This window comes from Camelus bactrianus, chromosome 12 (genome assembly GCF_048773025.1).
Source record: "Camelus bactrianus isolate YW-2024 breed Bactrian camel chromosome 12, ASM4877302v1, whole genome shotgun sequence".
Classification (NCBI taxonomy): Eukaryota; Metazoa; Chordata; class Mammalia; order Artiodactyla; family Camelidae; genus Camelus; species Camelus bactrianus.
In genome coordinates this window covers 34202622-34221357 of record NC_133550.1, presented here as the reverse complement: position 1 = coordinate 34221357, position 18736 = coordinate 34202622, and the positions used below count along the sequence as shown (strand labels likewise).

Here is an 18736-nt window from a genome sequence, read left to right as displayed (position 1 = left end):
AACTCTTAAGCTGTACACCTTAAAATTTATACAGTGATGTATGTCAATTATTTCTTAAACTGGAGAAAAATTTTAAAAATAGAAGCTGGAAAAAAGCCTCCTTTTAGATGTCTCATTATTTAAAATAGCTCTTATTTTGCTTTTATATTAGTATTTGCATAGTACCTGAAAAATCTATTAGGGTATATATTTTAACTGATTTAATGGAATCACTGCTGTCCAAAATTACATAGGGCCAAATTAAATCATCTGTGTTTATCCATTACTAATTCTGCAGGAAAGAAGCCAGATATCATATTCTCACTCTTCCTATATCACCGGAAGAAAGAAAACATTGATAAGTCAAATGATTAGGGCCTTGGCTGGGAGAGTACCATAGATACTTAACAATATGAATAAATGTCTTTTCAAATAAAGATTTCAGAGCTTTCTACTCTAAAGTATAGCTATGTTAATGTTCTTTTCATAAGCAAGTGGTCCAATTTCATTTGGATACATTATGCCCAAAGGTCAAATAGAATTCAAGAACTCTTTTGGGATTATATTATACATCTTCTCTATACCAATACAAATACCGTGTAATAATTCTAGAAGCGTGTAAGTCAGAAAAACATTGAGAACATGTGAATTTCAAAGTTCAAGGTAAGAATATCAAAACAGTAAGAGGAGGATATGTCAGCAATAAGTACAAATTTACTTGAAAAGAGGACTGATTTGATGTGTAAACAAAACATTTATTGAAAGCTCACTTATGAAGCTCTAAGGGGAGAAGATACAATCAAGTCTCTTGTCAACTCTTTCTCTTCACATCACCCCCAAAGATGAAGAAAAACTAATCCCATGTGCTAGATTTGAGGACCTTGATTACACCGCCTTCAAAAGTAAGTGAGGTCTCAGTGCTTTAAAAGGTACACATGGTTGGTACCCTCTCCCTTATAGCTCTTCATTCCATGTGGTGAAAAGGGGTAAGCTGAGCCAGTGTTTACATGGGAAAAAGCTCAGTCACCTCTCTATGATGTTGCATACTCTTCTCTTTCGCCTTCCCATGTCACTAGCCAGTTGTGACATTCAATTTTGAACTTAAGATATGGAAGAGGCCCCTTGGGAGCTCTCCCTCAAAATGTTGATTTTCTCTTACATTTCACCTGATAAATATGTACTGAGCATATGTAAAAATATGAGAGTCAAATGGATTATAAATTTAATATTCAGTCTTAAAAATTAATTACCATGTATCTCTTACAGAAATGTTATAGATCTTCCCAAATTAAGTTCAGATTATTATTAACTATAATCTTCATTTCTAAATCAGAAAATGTATCAAAAATTTAATCCTTACTTAAAAAAAAGTCCAGAAAAAACAGTTGTAGAAAGTCGTAAGATGCCTTCAACAATCATAATCTCTTATTTTGGCTATAGAGGAGAACAAGTCCAAGTTCTCTACAGCTTGCTAGGTTAAAGAAGGCTGGAAAGGCAAAAGCTTTCTTTCAAATCCGCAGGTTACCAGGAAGACTCTCCTGAAAGAGGCAAGGCTGTCATTAACAGGCCTATTTATACATGCATCTTCATAACCGTTATGCTTTATATTATAAATTAGTAAAATATAACCTATTAAGACTCCAGTAACAATAAACACTTAAATGCATCCCAAATACTAGACTGATGAAAGTAAATTGCACCATCACAGAATTCTCCTCAAAACCATACTCTTGAAAGTAATACTGTTTCATGGGGCAATCATTAAGGTATTCTGAAAAGTGAACTATAGTAAGTTAGGAAGATAAAGAAGGTGGAAGAAAAAACTCTGGACCTTTTGGTAGTTCATGCAGTTTAAGGATAAATGAAAGATGGGGGAAAAAGCAGTTACTTGCTTAGGAGTATCCAATGTGAACAGATTCTTACATCTGGAAAAAAGTAAGCACAAGATTAAAACTTGCACCACTTGAAAATTATCTGGAAGTAAGACTTGAGATAAAGATTTTAAAATAAGATATACTTAATAATTGCTTTGTAATAAAAATATTTAATTTTAATAGTAGAAGAGGAAGCTGACTATTTGAACTACAAGGCTGGAAATTTTTACTTGATAATCATTAAGTGCCACTCAACTGTTCAGAATAACAAGGAAAGTTAGGAGTTTGAAACATTTCATTAAAAAAAAAAAACACTGAAGTACTATGGAGAAATGGGAAAAAGAGCAAAGTTAAGGTCATACTTCTTTAAAAAGACCTCTCAGTTTTTATTAACTATGGTTTGATGGTATAAGGTCTTTCTACAAACTCAACTATGTGATTTATTTATTATAGTCTAGCATAATCCACAGGATATCATTGGAAAGGTTATATAAATAAGTCATAAAGCCGAGAAAACAGAAGGGAGAAGAAATGAGGATTAAAAAAATGCTTCCTAAAATACAGCAAAGTGAGTATGTATGGGGTTGGAACAAGAGAAAGCAGTGTGCGGGAAAGGAGAACTGAAGAACAGGGAAGTTAGTGAAATTAGACAAGCTTCTTATTTTAATAATTAGTTTCATGGAATTGGTTATGGTATAATAATGGAAACCTGAATCTATAAGCTCCATATTTTATTCTTAGTTTCCCGAAGCTGGTTACATCACAAAAATACAGATATTACCAAAATTTGGTGAGTCTTTACTCATTGCTGTATATGAATACAGATAAAGGAAAATACATATAATTTATATCTTACCCTATTAAAGACTTCACTATTATCATCACCTTATTACAAATCTCATAAAGCTTGATACAAAAATAATTTGGCCTGCATTCCAAAGGATATATTCGAAAGGGATTTGCTATGTTTCCAGTGATGATGCTTAGAAAATTTGTTGTTTTGCTGTATTCTTCCTTAGAGGTTAAGGAACAGTCTGGTTTGCTGAACATCAAAAAGAAGTGTCTAATTTCTGATCTCCAAGAAACAAAGCTACTGGTGGTCTAAGGAGGACATAAGAGATCTCAAAATTAAGTTTACTGAACTGTGGGATTATTTTTGGCACATGTTAATGGCATTTTGTCCAACATAAGTAATGAAGAAGAGAGCAGGCAGCCATAAGTCTCATGTTCCAAAAAATCATGTCTGTATTTGCGTCACTGGAGAAAGTGTGTAGAGAAGCCAAACTAATGAAATTATGATGACAACACTAATAAGTTAAATACTAGTTTCTTATATCACAAAAACCGTTGGAGGCTTATAGGTCTGCCATATTTAAATTATCTGTTACTGTGTTAATGAAATCAAGATAAAATTCCTTCATAAATCATGCTAAAATTCTAAAGTTTTAGATTAGAAAGAGGGAAAACCCTCTTACTCAATCTAATAGAAATAAATTACTTTCCTTTATAGAAATAATAAAAATGCCTCTTATATTTTTAAATTTTTCTCTCATTTTATGAGCTTGAATCACAATTCAGTTATGAAAATCGGAAAATATTAAGGATTTTTCCCTACCTAGATTAACAATAAAGAAAAGCTCTATTGAGCTGATAGGTGGATAGTAACTTTTTTTATTTAAAAGAAGAGGGAATGAGTAGGAGTTGAGAAAATGCTATGAGTTGTAAAAAAGCAGCCAGTACTCCAGTCAGGCTCTGTTTACTTAAATTTTAACTTACGTGAAATAAACTCAATTATTTCTTTGCCTTCTGATTTTTGACAGCACTATTTTTAAAATTCCTACAGTGCATTTTATGAAATATATTAGTAGGGTGTTATATCTTGAACAAAATTTTGAGGTGAAATAGTCTATATAATAGATAATAAATGTTTACTGAACAAATTATAACACAAAAACAATCACATGCTCAACGATCTCTTTCTGAAAGCTTCCATGAAAGGATACAAAATTAATTTAAATCTCTTAATCACTATAAAATGAACATGACTATTTTTTTTTAAAAGGGAAGCTTTATTTCTCATGACTTGTACAGATTTAGAAAACACCAGACTCTGACATTAACTCTGACACTGTTGCCACCAAGGGTCACCAAGGGTTGTTAATTTGAATCTAAATAAAAAGAATCTAAAATCAAAAAGAAGCTCACAGATCCTATGGAGCTAACAGTAAGTTATTCCTTTTTCAACGATTATCTTAAGAGATCCTTATCCCAGTGAGAAAGTATTTCTCACTCGACTGCCCATCAGATATCTTTAAAGATGTAGGAACAAATCACATGGTAAAATGGACAAAAATAACACCAGCCATGACCAGGGCCCAGGCAGTTACTATTACTTTATTCATAAAATAAATACATGTTAGCTGTTCCATTTGTGTCTTTAAAAATGGGAACTAAAGTTAACCTAAATGACTATCAAGAAAAACCCTTAGAGAAATTATTTCAAAAAGTGAGGAATCTATTGCTATGAGACAACTCAAAATATAGCTGAATCAACCTTCCCATGTGGTTTATTTTTTCCCTGGAAATTCTTGTAACATAATAAATATTAGGTGTAATGTCCAAAAAAGTGTATGGTGTTTTCTTTGTAGCACCTCAAGCATTTCTTGATTTTACAGTAATTTGGTGCTGTGGCAGATCCATTTTATTCCCTTCATTATAATGCAAAAATAATATCTAAAATTTAAAGTCTTGTTTTGATAGGTTAATTAATGCTAGAACTTCACTATAAATACATCAGCTACATGATAGCCCTGCTATACCTCATTTCATTCAAATGACATTTGTTCTCTGAAATATGCATTAATTAGAATATTCCAAATTTAATTATACTTCTATTTTCTAGGAAAACTTTAAAAGAATTTCTATAGCAAATCATTTTGGAATTTGCTACTTAAATTAAAAGTATAATAAATTTAGATGGACTCCTGTTCAGTTTTTGAAAACATATTACATATGTGTCTATTAAAGAGGATTTAAAGAAATATCTGCAAATATGGTAATAAAACTTATAAAGAATAGAATTCTCAGTAATTATAAAGATGATACTACTGATTGAAACCACAGAAAATTCACTTTTGAAGTTATTTCCCAATAGCAGTAATGTGTTTAAACCGATGTGTTATGAGTCTTTCATTCAGTGCCCTTAGGGATCCATAGGAACCCATTCAAAGAGAGATAACCAGGATCAGACATTCCATGTGGCCAGAGAACCACAATGAAGGGCACTGAATCTGGTATCAATGGGTTATCAGTACGTGGTCTAACCAATTTCCTGAATAAAAGTCACTTGTGAATTTGGGTTAGGAAAAGAACAAGAAAAGTTAGGATGCTGTCTTATATTATGAAAAGCTTTGGTAAGATATACTTTACATCTGGAGATTTAAAAAAACTGCACTATTAAGATAAATACAAAAGATGTAAATATCTTAAGATAGAAGAACAGATCATTTTCATTCATTTTTCCCAATAAAATTCATGATTTTGAAATCTACTTTATTTCCTCTTAAAACATACAGTTTTCTGGACTTTTGAATGATGGCCATTCTGACTGGTATGAGGTGATACCTAATCATAGTTTTTATTTGCATTTCTCTGATAATTAGTGATATTGAGCATTTTTTCATATGCCTATTGATCATTTGTATTTCTTCCTTGGAGAATTGCTTGTTTAGGTCTTCTGCTCTTTTTTGGACTGGGTTGTTTTTTCTTATTATATTGTATGAGCTGCTTATACATTCTGGAGATCAAGCCTTTTGTCGGTTTCATCATTTGCAAAAATTTTCTCCCATTCCATAGGTTGTCGTTTTGTTTTACTGATGGTTTTCTTTGCTGTGGGTGTAGAAGCTTATAAGTTTAATTAGGTCCCATTTGTTCATTCTTGCTTTTGTTTCTATTGCTTGGGTAGACTGCACTAGGAGAACATTTTTAAGAAATGCTGGAGAGGCTGTGGAGTAAAGGGAACCCTCCTACACTGCTGGTGGGAATGCAGTTTGGTGCAGCCACTGCGGAAAACAGTATGGAGATTCCTCAAAAGACTAGAAATAGACTTACCATATGACCCAGGAATCCTGCTCCTGGGCATATATCCAGAAGGAACCCTACTTCAAAAAGACATCTGCACCCCAATGTTCATAGCAGCACTATTTACAATAGCCAAGGCATGGAAACAGCCTAAATGTTCATCGACAGATGACTGGATAAAGAAGTGGTATATTTATACAATGGAATACTATTCAGCCATAAAAACCGACAACATAATGCCATTTGCAGCAACATGGATGCTCCTGGAGAATGTCATTCTAAGTGAAGTAAGCCAGAAAGAGAAAGCAAAATACCATATGAGATTGCTCATATGTGGAATCTAAAAAACAAAAACAAAAACAAAAAAAAACAAAGCATAAATACAAAACAGAAATAGACTCATAGACATAGAATACAAACTTGTGGTTGCCAAGGGGGCAGGGGGTGGGAAGGGAGAGATGGGATTTCAGAATTGTAGAATAGATAAACAAGATTATACTGTATAGCACAGGGAAATAAACACAAGATCTTATGGTAGCTCACAGAAAAAAAATGTGACAATGAATATATATATGTTCATGTATAGCTGAAAAATTGTGCTCTATACTGGAATTTGATATAATATTGTAAAATGATTATAAATCAATAAAAAATGTTAAAAAAAAAAAGATGTGGTATATTTATACAATGGAATACTATCCAGCCATAAAAAACAACATAATGCCATTTGCAGCAACATGGATGCCCCTGGAGAATGTCATTCTAAGTGAAGTAAGCCAGAAAGAGATAGAAAAATACCACGAGGTCACCCATATGTGGAATCTAAAAAAAAAAAACAAAAAAACCCCCCCAAAAAAACCCATAAATACAAAACAGAAACAGACTCATAGATACAGAATACAAACATCTGGTTGCCAAGGGGGCGGGGGGTGGGAAGGGACAGACTGGGAATTCGAAATCTGTAGATACTGACAGGCATATATAGAATAGATAAGATTATACAGTATAGCACAGGGGAACGTATACAAGATCTTGTGGCAGCTCACGGTGAAAAAGTATGAGACAATGAATATATATATGTTCATGTATAACTGAAAAATTGTGTTCTACACTGGAAATTGACACAACATTGTAAACTGACTATAATCTAATAAAATAAAATAAAATAAATAGTTACGGTTAAATAACTAATTCCTATAAACAAAGTATTCAAATCAATACTTTCATGGCAATTGAATCCCACACAATGATAGCTATAATAAAAAAATATGCAAGTATTAAAATATATAGAGCTGTATGATTATGGCAAAAGTGGTATTAGGGAAGAATATATGAATAATAGATAAGAATCAAGGAAAGTGCTGCACCCCAATGCTCATAGCAGCACAATTTACAATAGCCAAGACATGGAAACAGCCTAAATGTCCATCAACAGATGACTGGATAAAGAAGAAGTGGTATATTTATACAATGGAATACTATTCAGCCATAAAAACTGACAACATAATGCCATTTGCAGCAACATGAATGTTCCTGGAGAATGTCATTCCAAGTGAAGTAAGCCAGAAAGAGAAAGAAAAATACCATATGAGATTGCTCATATGTGGAATCTAAAAACAAACAAACAAATAAAAACAAACAAAGCATAAATACAAAACAGAAATAGACTCATAGACATAGAATACAAACTTGTGGTTGCCAAGGGGGCGGGGGGTGGGAAGGTATAGACTGGGATTTCAAAATTGTAGAATAGATAAACAAGATTATACTGTTATAGCACAGGGAAATATACACAAGATCTTATGGTAGCTCACAGAGAAAAAAATGTGACAATGAATATATATATGTTCATGTATACTGAAAAATTGTGCTCTACACTGGAATTTGACATAACATTGTAAAATGATTATAGATCAATAAAAAATGTTAAAAAATATTACCAAATGGATAATGACAATCATATAACTTGTAGTTTCTGCCCACTATATGTTTTCCCCTCAAGAGTTCTAAGGAAAACAAATCAGGGAAATAAATACATCAGGAAAAGCTAGAAATTTAAAACCTGAATTTAGCAATATTACTGTTTACTGCTCTCTAACACAAATATATAAGAAAAATAAAATAGCAAGGAATAAACATAAGGGCAAGCACATTATTTAAAAACAATACTTATCAATCTTAAATGTGTGCATAGAATTACTGGTTCTGTGCTCCCTAACAATTGACTTCAAGGCAACTTGGGAAGGATTCAAAAGTCAGCCAAAATATTAAGAAATCATAATCTGGAAAACTGACATAATAATTCTTTACACGTGGCTTCCTTAGAGGTTATTCATTGACTTTAGAAGAGAATAAGTAATTGGTAGTTTTTTTCTTCTTGTTTTGCAAAGATACAACAAGAAAGTTACCTATTTCTAGGTTTTCCAGAAAACCTATGGCAAAGCACAGGCTGTTACCTCAGGGGCTCCCAGTTGGCAGCCATTATGGCTTTCTGCCTTAGGGGAAATATCTATCCAATCCTTGCATTTGATTCAAGATAGAATGGAGAGGAAGAAGGATAACTGTGGTCACTTGAGTTCCATTTTCCCAACTCAAAGTTACTACCCATGTAGTCTACTATTGCGCTAAGCTTTGTTTCTTTTAGTTGTAGTGAAATGGAATTGACTGATCATTTAGTTGATGGAAAGGATAAAATATTTTCCCTTTTCAACTTTCAAAGTTGGTTACATTATGCAATTAATTAAACAGACAAATATGTTCACCTGTATCTTCCTTTATCTACATTCATATGTATGGTAAATCAATCACAGTAATGCAGCTTTTATCTTCAATGAACAGTGTGATGCTGAAAAACCAGAGAAAATTGCCTGCCTCTAAACCTTCATGTAGTCAAAAAATACTGACCTTGATACTGATTAATAAACTTAAATGATTATAAAGGAAACAGAACACAAACTATAATACCTACAGAGTTAAAAAAATTAAAAAATGAAATAGAATATAGGCATTAAGCTAAATCTGTACCAGTGTTTTCCACAACTTTGACTATATATAAACTAGCAGCTCCTCCTTTTGACTACATTGCCAATCAGTGAAGAGGAACCTAACCTGGAATTCTCTAGACCATGGAAAGTCACACGAGGGTCACATCCCAAATAAGGTTTTAAAGCCTAATTACTCTTACAAAAGCTACACCTTATCTAAAGAGCACTCTATTTCATGCTTGATTAGTTTCCCCAGATCCAAGGTGTGTAATTTCTTGATGGACACCCTTAATAATCAGTTGGAGATTCTTCACCTTAGGTAATGGAAGTCATATTTCCCCAGGCCAACATCTACTGCTGGCAACAGATGCATCAGAACCACCAGAACCAAGATTATTCAATTCACATTTTAAGCCAGCCAAAGAAAACAGAGCTTTAAAAAAGTCTGTGTTTGAAGAGACTGTTTTGGCAAATATGATTTCAAAAAATACAAGTCATTAGCATCTTAATGTGGAAGTCGGACTTTCCCAATGCACGATTTATTACTGGCAAAGGATTTACCAAGCTCTGCCAGTAAAAATGGGAGAATTGTTGGAAAAGTGATCTATGCACAGAATTCCAGTTAAGTTATAAAAGCAGTATGTAATTTAGTAAAGATTTGTGCTACACAATTATGACAACAAACGTTATATCAGAATCAATTATCTGCCACATCTGGAACACAACAGAATTATTCATTGAAAAAACCGTATGAAAAACTAGCTTAAAAAAAAAAAATCGGAAGATGCCAGCAGGTGTTTCAGAAACATTCATCAATAATGAGATCCAAATTTAAGGATCAATAAATAGATCATAAATCTAGAGAGAACTTTAGATCTCATTTTATGTATGAGGGAACTGAGGCCTTGATAGGAGATATGACCTGAATATGGTCACACAGAATTCCCTGACAAAGCTAAGAAACTATACCATGTTGCATCCCAGAAATAGAGAGTAAAGATCTGGGTGTACTCAGAGGCATTCAAATTGTCTAATAGAGAAATAACTACTTCCTGGAACTGTAATCATTCTTGTATCTCACAGAAGGTAGTTACTCAGGAGTGACAAAAAAGGTATGAAGACCAAAAAGCAAGGTATGTTTATTTCTCTGTGCACTGGTATTTGTGACACTTAAAAGATTTTGTTGGCTTCTGTTTAAAGGAGTTTATATTAATTAAGCAGTTTAAATTACCTAGGCTCTAATACAGATCTACAGGTATGTGACAAGTGAAGCAAGGCAAATATAAAAGCAGTATATTTCAGGAAATATCTAGGACACAGGAAGACGAAGTTTTCATGGCAGCTTAGGAAGAAAGCCAAAAGATTTAGTTCACCTGACATCCAGAAAGCCTGAAATTTAATTAAAAAAAAAAAAAAAGTCTATTTCTGTAACTTGTAGGACTTTCTGTGTCTTCGCATCTGAAGTGACTGATCACTACATGGACGGTCAGCAAATTCAAGCTTTTATACAAGTGGAGAAGCAGAAAGGGCTTGAGAAACATTTGTCTACTCTTTGTCTTATTAGAGAGAATGAAATGATTCTAACAATAATTCAGGAAGGGGAAGGAGCAAGAGAAAAGATTTCAAGAGGGTTGAGGGCCTAGTAAGTATTAAGATGCTGAGTGGAAGAATATCACACTTTGGAAAAAGGTAAGAAACTCAGCACACGTGGAATTACGCATATAAGACTCTGCTTATGGAGCAGCAATTCATATTTTTAAATGACAAAAATGTAAAGGCAATTTAAAATAAAAGAAATCCTACTGCTGTCCTTAGCAAGGGAGAGAACTTGTGGTACTGTTAATTCCTTTCTGAGGGTATAGAAATAGTTATTTTGGGGACCTTAGAGTAGATTTTTATACTGTTGGTATATAGTGATTTTTTTTTTCAGAAAGACAGTTGTTTTGGAGCCCATGTTATCTTTCCTTTTGTTAATACAAACAATTCTCTAAATTCCAGAATGTAGGTTTCTAAAATTCATCTTTGATAACACGTAGTAATGTGTATGGTAGAAGATAAACTACTTGAGATCATACCAATAGACAAAGTAGAACTCATCTGATGAACTATGCTGATATGGTCTTTCTCTACATTAATAACTAAAACTACATTTTTACTAGTGGGTAAGCAAGAGAAACCCATCACCATCTGGGGCTGAGAAAAATCGGTCATTTTAATCCACAATCTTGTTGGGAAAGTGAAGCACTTTCTAGTATTGATAAGACAATTTCTAATGACGCTACTCCATAGAATTACCCGATAGAATTCTTTATATCAAATATGTTCTTCTTTCTACGTATATCTCTCTGAACCCTCAGTCACACTCAAGGAACTGAATCACCCTGGCAGAATAAACAACTGCTTAGAAGACTAGCACAGAAAATATGAAGGCAATTTACTATCCTCGAGAACAGAGATATAAAGCTATCTAGATTCTTCCCATGTCAATGACAAAACCTGAAGGGTTCAATGATACAGATTGTAATGGTCTCTAATGACTCTTCTCTACTTCTGTGAGGCATTTTCTAAAGCAAGAAGGAACTGTCATTTGTTCTTTAGTTACAGTTTTATAAAAATACAGATATCGGAGACACAACTAGCTATGTAGATGCTGCTGTATCAATATTTCACATGATGACTCATGACACTAGAATGACTTAGGACTCCTGAGAAAGTGTTAAGTAGTTAAGAAGAACCAAAAGATTACGCTTAGCAAGACCAATAGGTATGATCAAGGGCCTTTAAACTGAAATCAAAAGATAAAAAACTTCCTCAATTAAAACTGCAAGACTATAAGAATAATATCATAGGGGAGAAAAACAGAGGGGAAGAACTATCAGGTAATTATTAAGAGAAGAAATAAAAACAAACAGACTATAAATCCAATAGCCTACAAAAAGTGTGTGTGCATTTATACAGAGCAAACCTGAAATTTTAAATTAAGTAAATCTCAGTGGTTGTTTATATTTAGTGGGAAGGAATTCATTAATGGGAACTGGCATTTGAAAGGAATGTCTTACAATGGAAGGCAGAAGATAACTTTGAACCAATACATATACAGATACATGGAAATTCTTGCACGTGGGATACAGGAACCCCTAAGTGAGGCTAAAAGAAGGTAACAGTTGTATTATCAGAAGGAACATATGTTTTGGCCACCTGACCAGATGCTAGGTTAGGTCAAGCTTTCCTAAAACATGTTGCAAACAAACACAAGGATAAGACAGTCATGATGGGTGAGGGACATTACCTATTTGTATGTAATGGAAGCTTAACTTTGTTTAAATCTGAGCATTTGATAAATTCCTAGGTTACTCTGTTGAAAATTTCATGCTCCAATAAAATAAGGGAAGCAATGAGGGAAATCGATTTAACTATTTCATACTTAAGTTTAAACAAAAAGCCAAAACTGAACGATGATGCAGAAGTGACAGGAACTCTATTAGTGACCATACCAATAAAGACAATCCTGGGCATTGTCAAACATGTAGCTACATCTGTGGTTGGATATTTTGACAGTCACTCATGATATTTTTAGAAAACAGAAGAAATGGTGGATTTATAGATGGCTTAATAACTATAACCCAAAGAATAATGATTGGCAGGTTCATGTCAATCTTGAGGGAGACTTCTAGTTGGTCTATTCTGGGTTTGGTTCTACAAAATATTTAAAATCGGTAACTTGAAATAGAAGCACATTTATACATTTCCAGGTGACACAAAGCTGGGAAAGAAGAGTTTATATATATGTAGGATGAAATAGTACATTCAACAAATATTGATTGAGCACCTTTATGGGCAAAGTGTTAAAGTAAATACAATCAGCAATCAAGATACAGTTCTTCCTCTCATGATTTCCTTTTCAGCAGGAGAGATAAAAATATTTAGTTATAGAACAAGATACGTGATAAAAATATAAAGTGGTTGGACAGACAAATGAAGGGAGATATTACTTCTAGCTTTATGTGCCGGTGGATTTAGAATTTGAATTTAGTGAAAGTGTTCATAGAAACATGTCAGATGAGTAAAATTTGGACATACAGTGATCAAGAGAAGGGGGAATCTAGATACAGAGGTGGAAAAGCATGGAGCTTATATTGAGAAAGTTTTGTGGTTTTGTCTGAAGAATGAAATGTAGGACAGGGAGCAGTAGGAAACAAAAGTTGGGTAATAAGATTCTGGGATACAGGTTGGCACAATGAACTAAACGATAAAATTAAATTTAACTTGGATGAACTTATAATTTCAAAGCAAAGATGCTGGTCCCACTTTCTCTGTGAAAATTATTACCCCTAAACAATAAGGCAAAAAGAAATTGAACACAAACTCCAATTTTAATGACTAAGAGGCATCTATGAACCACAATATATGGAAATTAAAAGAAGATAAAATGACTTAGCACAGCAAAAAAAAAAAAAAAAAAAAAAAAAAAAAGGCCAAGTTCATGTGCCCAAAGAGGAGAATACACAAAGAAGCAGTACTTCCAGAACCCTGGAAATGTTTAGAAATTAGAAACACTCGTACTGAAGGCAGAAGGGAGGCAAAGGACTGAAATCAGGGAAACTGGGATAAAAACAGAAATTCTGAGGCAGAATTAAAAACCTGCTCACCAAGCAAAATGATGGGCTAAAGCTAAGTGGTACTGCTATAGAATTAGATAGTCCAAAAAATAAAAAGACAATTCATTATTTCTTACATGTTTTAAAATAAAAATTATTTGAATGATGTTACAATATAGTGTAAAATATTTTTAAACTGCTCTTAATAAGAAGAACTTCTTTCAAAACACATATGCTCTAGCTTCAAGTCCCAACTCCAGAGACTGATTTAGAATGGGAACCAGAAAGTTGTATTTTGATAGTTTCTCACTCCGAAAAACACTGAGCTAGTGTAAAAAAGAAATCTATCACCAAATCTATCAAAAATTAAAATGGCATTGAGAAAAATACAAGCATTTTCATTCATAGGTAAATACTATGTGCCAGGTGTTATGCAAGGAACTCGAAACAGAGCAGCAAACAAAAAATTCCCTACCCTCGTGGAGTTTATATTCTAGTAGGAGGAGACACGCAAACAATATACGCAAAATACACAGCATTTTTCATATAATTGGAAGGTTATATGAAATACAGTAGGGAAGGAGTAAAAGGAATGGGGCCAGAAAGAAGGTAATATTTCAGTAAAGATTTGAAAGAGGTGAGGGAGCAAACCACAAAGAAATTTGGGAAAAGTGTTTCAGGTAATAGCTGACACAGAGGCCCTGAGATAGGTGACTGTCCATATATTTATTCAAAGAATATCAAAGAGGCCAGTAAAGCTGAAGGAGAGTAAGTGAAGATACGAGATCAGAAAGGTAATGAGGGAGCTCAACTGTTTAGGACCTCATGGGCCTGTGAAGGACTTTGGCTTTTACTCCTAGTGAGATGGTAAGTCATGTGATTAGAAGAATGAATATATATATATACACACACACACATACACACACAAACATATATGATTCTGAAACGCAATGAAGTTTGTCTAAGTAACTAATAATAAAATTAGAAACTTCAAGTGGTATCTGGGAACCTTAGCTGCCTAAATAAATCTACACAATACCTAATATAGTACCTTTAAGTAAGTGTTTAATAAATATTTGTGGAATAAATGGACAGTAGATTTATACTGAAAAGGAAAATGAGAGTTTCTGAAGTTCTTGTAAAATCAGAGGCAATGTATCAACAACATAACAATTATCCTAAGATGTGGTCTTTTATCAAATATTTCAGTATTATAGGTATCAAGTAGATTTTCCTATTTCATATTTTATATAGATTAGGCAAAAAGAAACTAAATAAACAGTCTTTCAGAATCACTCTGAAACTTTACCTCTTTTCTTCGAAAGAGTCAAAGTCCGTATTTTATGCTTAGCTTAAGCTTTCCTGTGTTCTAGCTTTAAAAATTCATTTATCATGTTCACACTCAAACCAGCTATACTTTATTTTTATGAATTAAAAAAAACTTCATATATTTCATCCCAAAGTCTGTTTTATTTTTCCTTCTAAAGCCTAAAGCCCAGAGTTTTGACTGCCAATGAAGAATTCTGAAAGTGACAAATCTACTTCTGACAGCTAGAAAAAGTGAATGAATGTACTTTTTCCTCCCCATTGTCACCACCATAGCTTTCAAATGAGCCAATCTACTTTTTCTGGTTGTCATACAGAATTTGTTTTTAAATTATTTTGGTGATAAATAATGCCAAGAACAGCAAAACTGTTTTTCTTTAATATTAGTACTTCTTTTGCCTGATAATAGAATTTTACAAAAGCATTAATTTTTTGATTAACTGAAAAATGGACAGCTAGCTCCTTCAGTCATTGTAAGAGGACTTTCTATAGGAATGAAAAGAGATTAATTTCTGCTGTTAGAGACAACAGCAAATGTTTTGTTATATTTTTTTGCATCATACCATGCAGTGATTTCTTAGGTAAAATAAAAATTCAGAAGTCATAATAGTAAAAGCATTACCTTACACGGCCAAGAGACTAATGCTCTTTCTTATGAATCACTGACAGGTGAAATTTAGAAAAAAAGTACACAAAAAAACCCCACTATTTGTACTACTGTATTGAGAATTAACCTAAAACCATACGATTTACTGTGAATAGTTCACTTTCATTCCTCTAGCTGATATATCCAAGATTTGCAAAGATTACCTTATGTAAAACAAAAAATGTACATAAATACATATTAAACTATGTTAATTTAAAGGGCAAGATCATTTTAATTAGAAAGATTTGACTTCTGCTTACTTTTTATCAGGGCAGTAATTAAACAGAGGAAAGAAGTAAGAGAGTAGAAAACTTGGTCATTTGGTTTAGCAGTTTTCTCAAATTGAAAAAAATAGCAATGAAACCTCCAAGATTAAGAATTTCAAATGAGGCTGCTAGACAGAGAAGACAGACCAAATTAGCTTACCACTTGAACCATTTTGAGATATCTGGCATATCTTGGATCCTTGGCTACAGTTAAGATATTTTCTGGTGTTACTTCACTTTCCTGTGGTCCAGAGTCTTGTAAACTGTTCTGCTGTAGAGAGTATTGCGTATAAATCTTCAGACAATTCACAAAAGGGGTCCATCATGTTACTTAAAAGGGATGGTTCTTTTTATAATTCTAAAGCAATCAATATCAGAAAATCATAGTTCTAAATTTAAATACCAATAATTTAATTATGGGATATATGTTCCCAAATATTTATAAATACTTAAATATGATTACAGAGGAAGTTATACTTGATATCAATACTATATTGTTCCTTAAAAATGCAAATATAGTCATATCATTAAAAAAATCAGAATTCTGCTTTACTTGTCCCTTGAGTGCTGATATAAAACACGAATTATTGATGGACCTATTATTTTAATAAAATGTTTAATAAAAATAATAAAGATTTGATTTGTCAATTGTTCAACTCTAGCAGACAATAAATTGATTTTCTAGGTATCTGCATCACCTACACAATTAAATTCTTCATTTATATTTTGAATAATTTTGTTCTAAGTGGATATGATTATTTCAGTGTCTTTAAAGAAAATGCCTGGAGACTGTGTGGAAGAGAAGCCCGTTTCTCAGATACAATTATCGAGTTTTGTATATTTCAGCTACTGATGAAACTATTAACATTCCCCAGAGTGGTTAAGATTATAAATATTAAATACTTAATACTGGGGAATGGTTTTTCACTTAACACTGGGGAAAGCATTTTAGATAAAAATGCTTCTATCGTATAAGCAGTTCTCATGTGGCATGGCACTGTGTTAACTGAAACTTGTCCATATTGGAACCCTGTCTTCACTTAAGTGCAAAGCAAGGACTGTCTATATATAGTCTTGATTTCTCTTATCAATCTGAACACTCAAGAGTGTTTATTTTGTAAATTCTTACTTGTTATCTGTATATTAGCATTCCGAGGAAGTTCCCTAATGAATAAATTTTATGTCTATATACCTATGCTGATATGTAGATAAATAAAGAAACATCTTCTAAGGTAGTCATAGTTTTTAAAATATGAATTATACATTAACGTTTTTCCTCAGATAATTCAAATATAAATTAAACCTGTCATAAACTCTGAAGCAAATGAAGCATTCAAAAATTCTTTAGGTTACTCCTGTTATATGACAGACACTGTTCAGCATCCAAAAGTGAGTAGATACATATATATATATATGTTCATCTATAAAATACATAACCACAAAAAGTCCAAAACATTTAATTAAATAAACATTTCAAACAAGACCCAAGTATATTAAAAACAAATTATGGACAATAAACTCATATAATACCACAATGGAGCAAATGATGATTACGTATAAGACCAATGATTTCAAGACTCAGCCTTTAACTTCGGCCGAAAAAACAAGACCTCAACAAGGTTTAATTATATCAGGTCTTACACCTTTGCTATTTGAATGATCCATTTAATCCTCTCTCATATCTCTCAACTGTCCTTCATTTTATCCTCAAATTAATCTCAATCTGCACAACTGGATGTTCTACTGTGAGTTATGATAATATCTGAGTTATGAAATTAAAGTTGCAGAAAAATCAGAATGCAATCTTTGGGTCTTTGACTCATACAGAAATTAGAGGTAGCAATGAATGGATGATTTTTTAAAAAAGTATATGATTATGGAAATTCTACGTTAACCAATACTTAAGTATATGTCAAAATATTTTACATAAAATGTACCAATTAATAACAATGTAGAAAAATAAAAGTTGATTTGAATATTAAGAACAGGCTGAACAGTTATTCTATAAACTAATCAATACATCTTTACCACAATGTTTTCTTCTCAGAGTTCCCTTACACCCTCCTTCACTCAATAGTTCCTCACACCTTTCATCAGAGTTCCCTCCCACCCTCCTCAGTTTCTTCTACCTTCCTTTACTCAGAATTCCACCCCACCTCCTTCACTCAGCATTCACTCTCAGCATCCTCATTCACAGTTCCTTCACACCCTCCTTCACTCAGAGTTCCCCCCACCTTCCTTCACTCAGAATTCCCCCTCACCCTCCTTCACTCAGTTACCCCCAACCCTCCTCACTGAGAGTTCCCTCACAACCTCCTTCACTCAGAGGTCCTCCCACTCTCCTTTACTCAGAGTTCCTCCCACCCTCCTCAGATTTCCCTCCCATCCTCCCTCCCTCAGAGTTCTCTCATACCCTCCTTCAGTCAAAATTTCCTCCCAGCCTCCTCACTCAGTTTCCTCACATTCTCCTTCAGTTTCCTGACAACCTCCTTCAGTCAGAATTCCCACACATCCTTCCTCAGTCAAGAGTTCCCCACACACTCCTGCCACAATTTTTACACTCAGGAAGCCATCATCACTTAATAAATCCTCCAAATGAATTAATACACAATTTTTAAATAAAACTGCCACAATATCAGGTCATGTGGAATACAGATAATTTAGCTGTGATTACTTGTAATCAATTTTTGACACCTTAAATAGTCAAGACCAACACAACTGCGTAAGTTTTAAAACACATACTATAGATGGCATGCATAATAACACCTGGAAAAATTAATACAAATGTTAGACAGATACCATTTAAAAAATTTGAAGAAATATATGTCAGCTAGTATACCAAAGAATGACTACTAGGTAGAATGGAAACATTTAATATTTTTTATTTTTTTACATTTTTTAGAAAAAGGATGGTCTATACTTAAAGGAAGCTTTTAAAGTTAAACTCCTCTAAAACATCTGGATTTCTTCTTGTATATTATAT

General features: G+C 33.1%; 2 protein-coding genes across 5 annotated transcripts in view; one reads left to right on the top strand and one right to left on the bottom strand.

Moving 5' to 3' along the window:
- Positions 1 to 6822, top strand: part of DRAM1 (DNA damage regulated autophagy modulator 1) — a 109887-nt gene extending 103065 nt beyond the window's left edge. Inside the window, exon 6 of the mRNA XM_074375171.1 lies at positions 5818 to 6822. Within this exon, the coding sequence (XP_074231272.1) occupies positions 5818 to 5841 (24 nt within the window). The 3' untranslated portion in view covers positions 5842 to 6822. The remainder of the gene's footprint in view (positions 1 to 5817) is intronic.
- WASHC3 (WASH complex subunit 3) overlaps positions 1 to 18736 on the bottom strand; it is a 44026-nt gene that overhangs the window by 12688 nt on the left and 12602 nt on the right. For 2 of the 4 annotated variants that reach the window (XM_045522494.2, XM_010962797.3), the window contains exon 5: positions 15914 to 16024. The exons of 1 other annotated variant lie outside the window; for it this stretch is intronic. In XM_045522494.2, coding sequence (XP_045378450.1) covers positions 15914 to 16024 — 111 coding nt within the window. The remainder of the gene's footprint in view (positions 1 to 15913; positions 16025 to 18736) is intronic. One more of the 4 variants, XM_010962798.3, reaches the window with a different exon arrangement.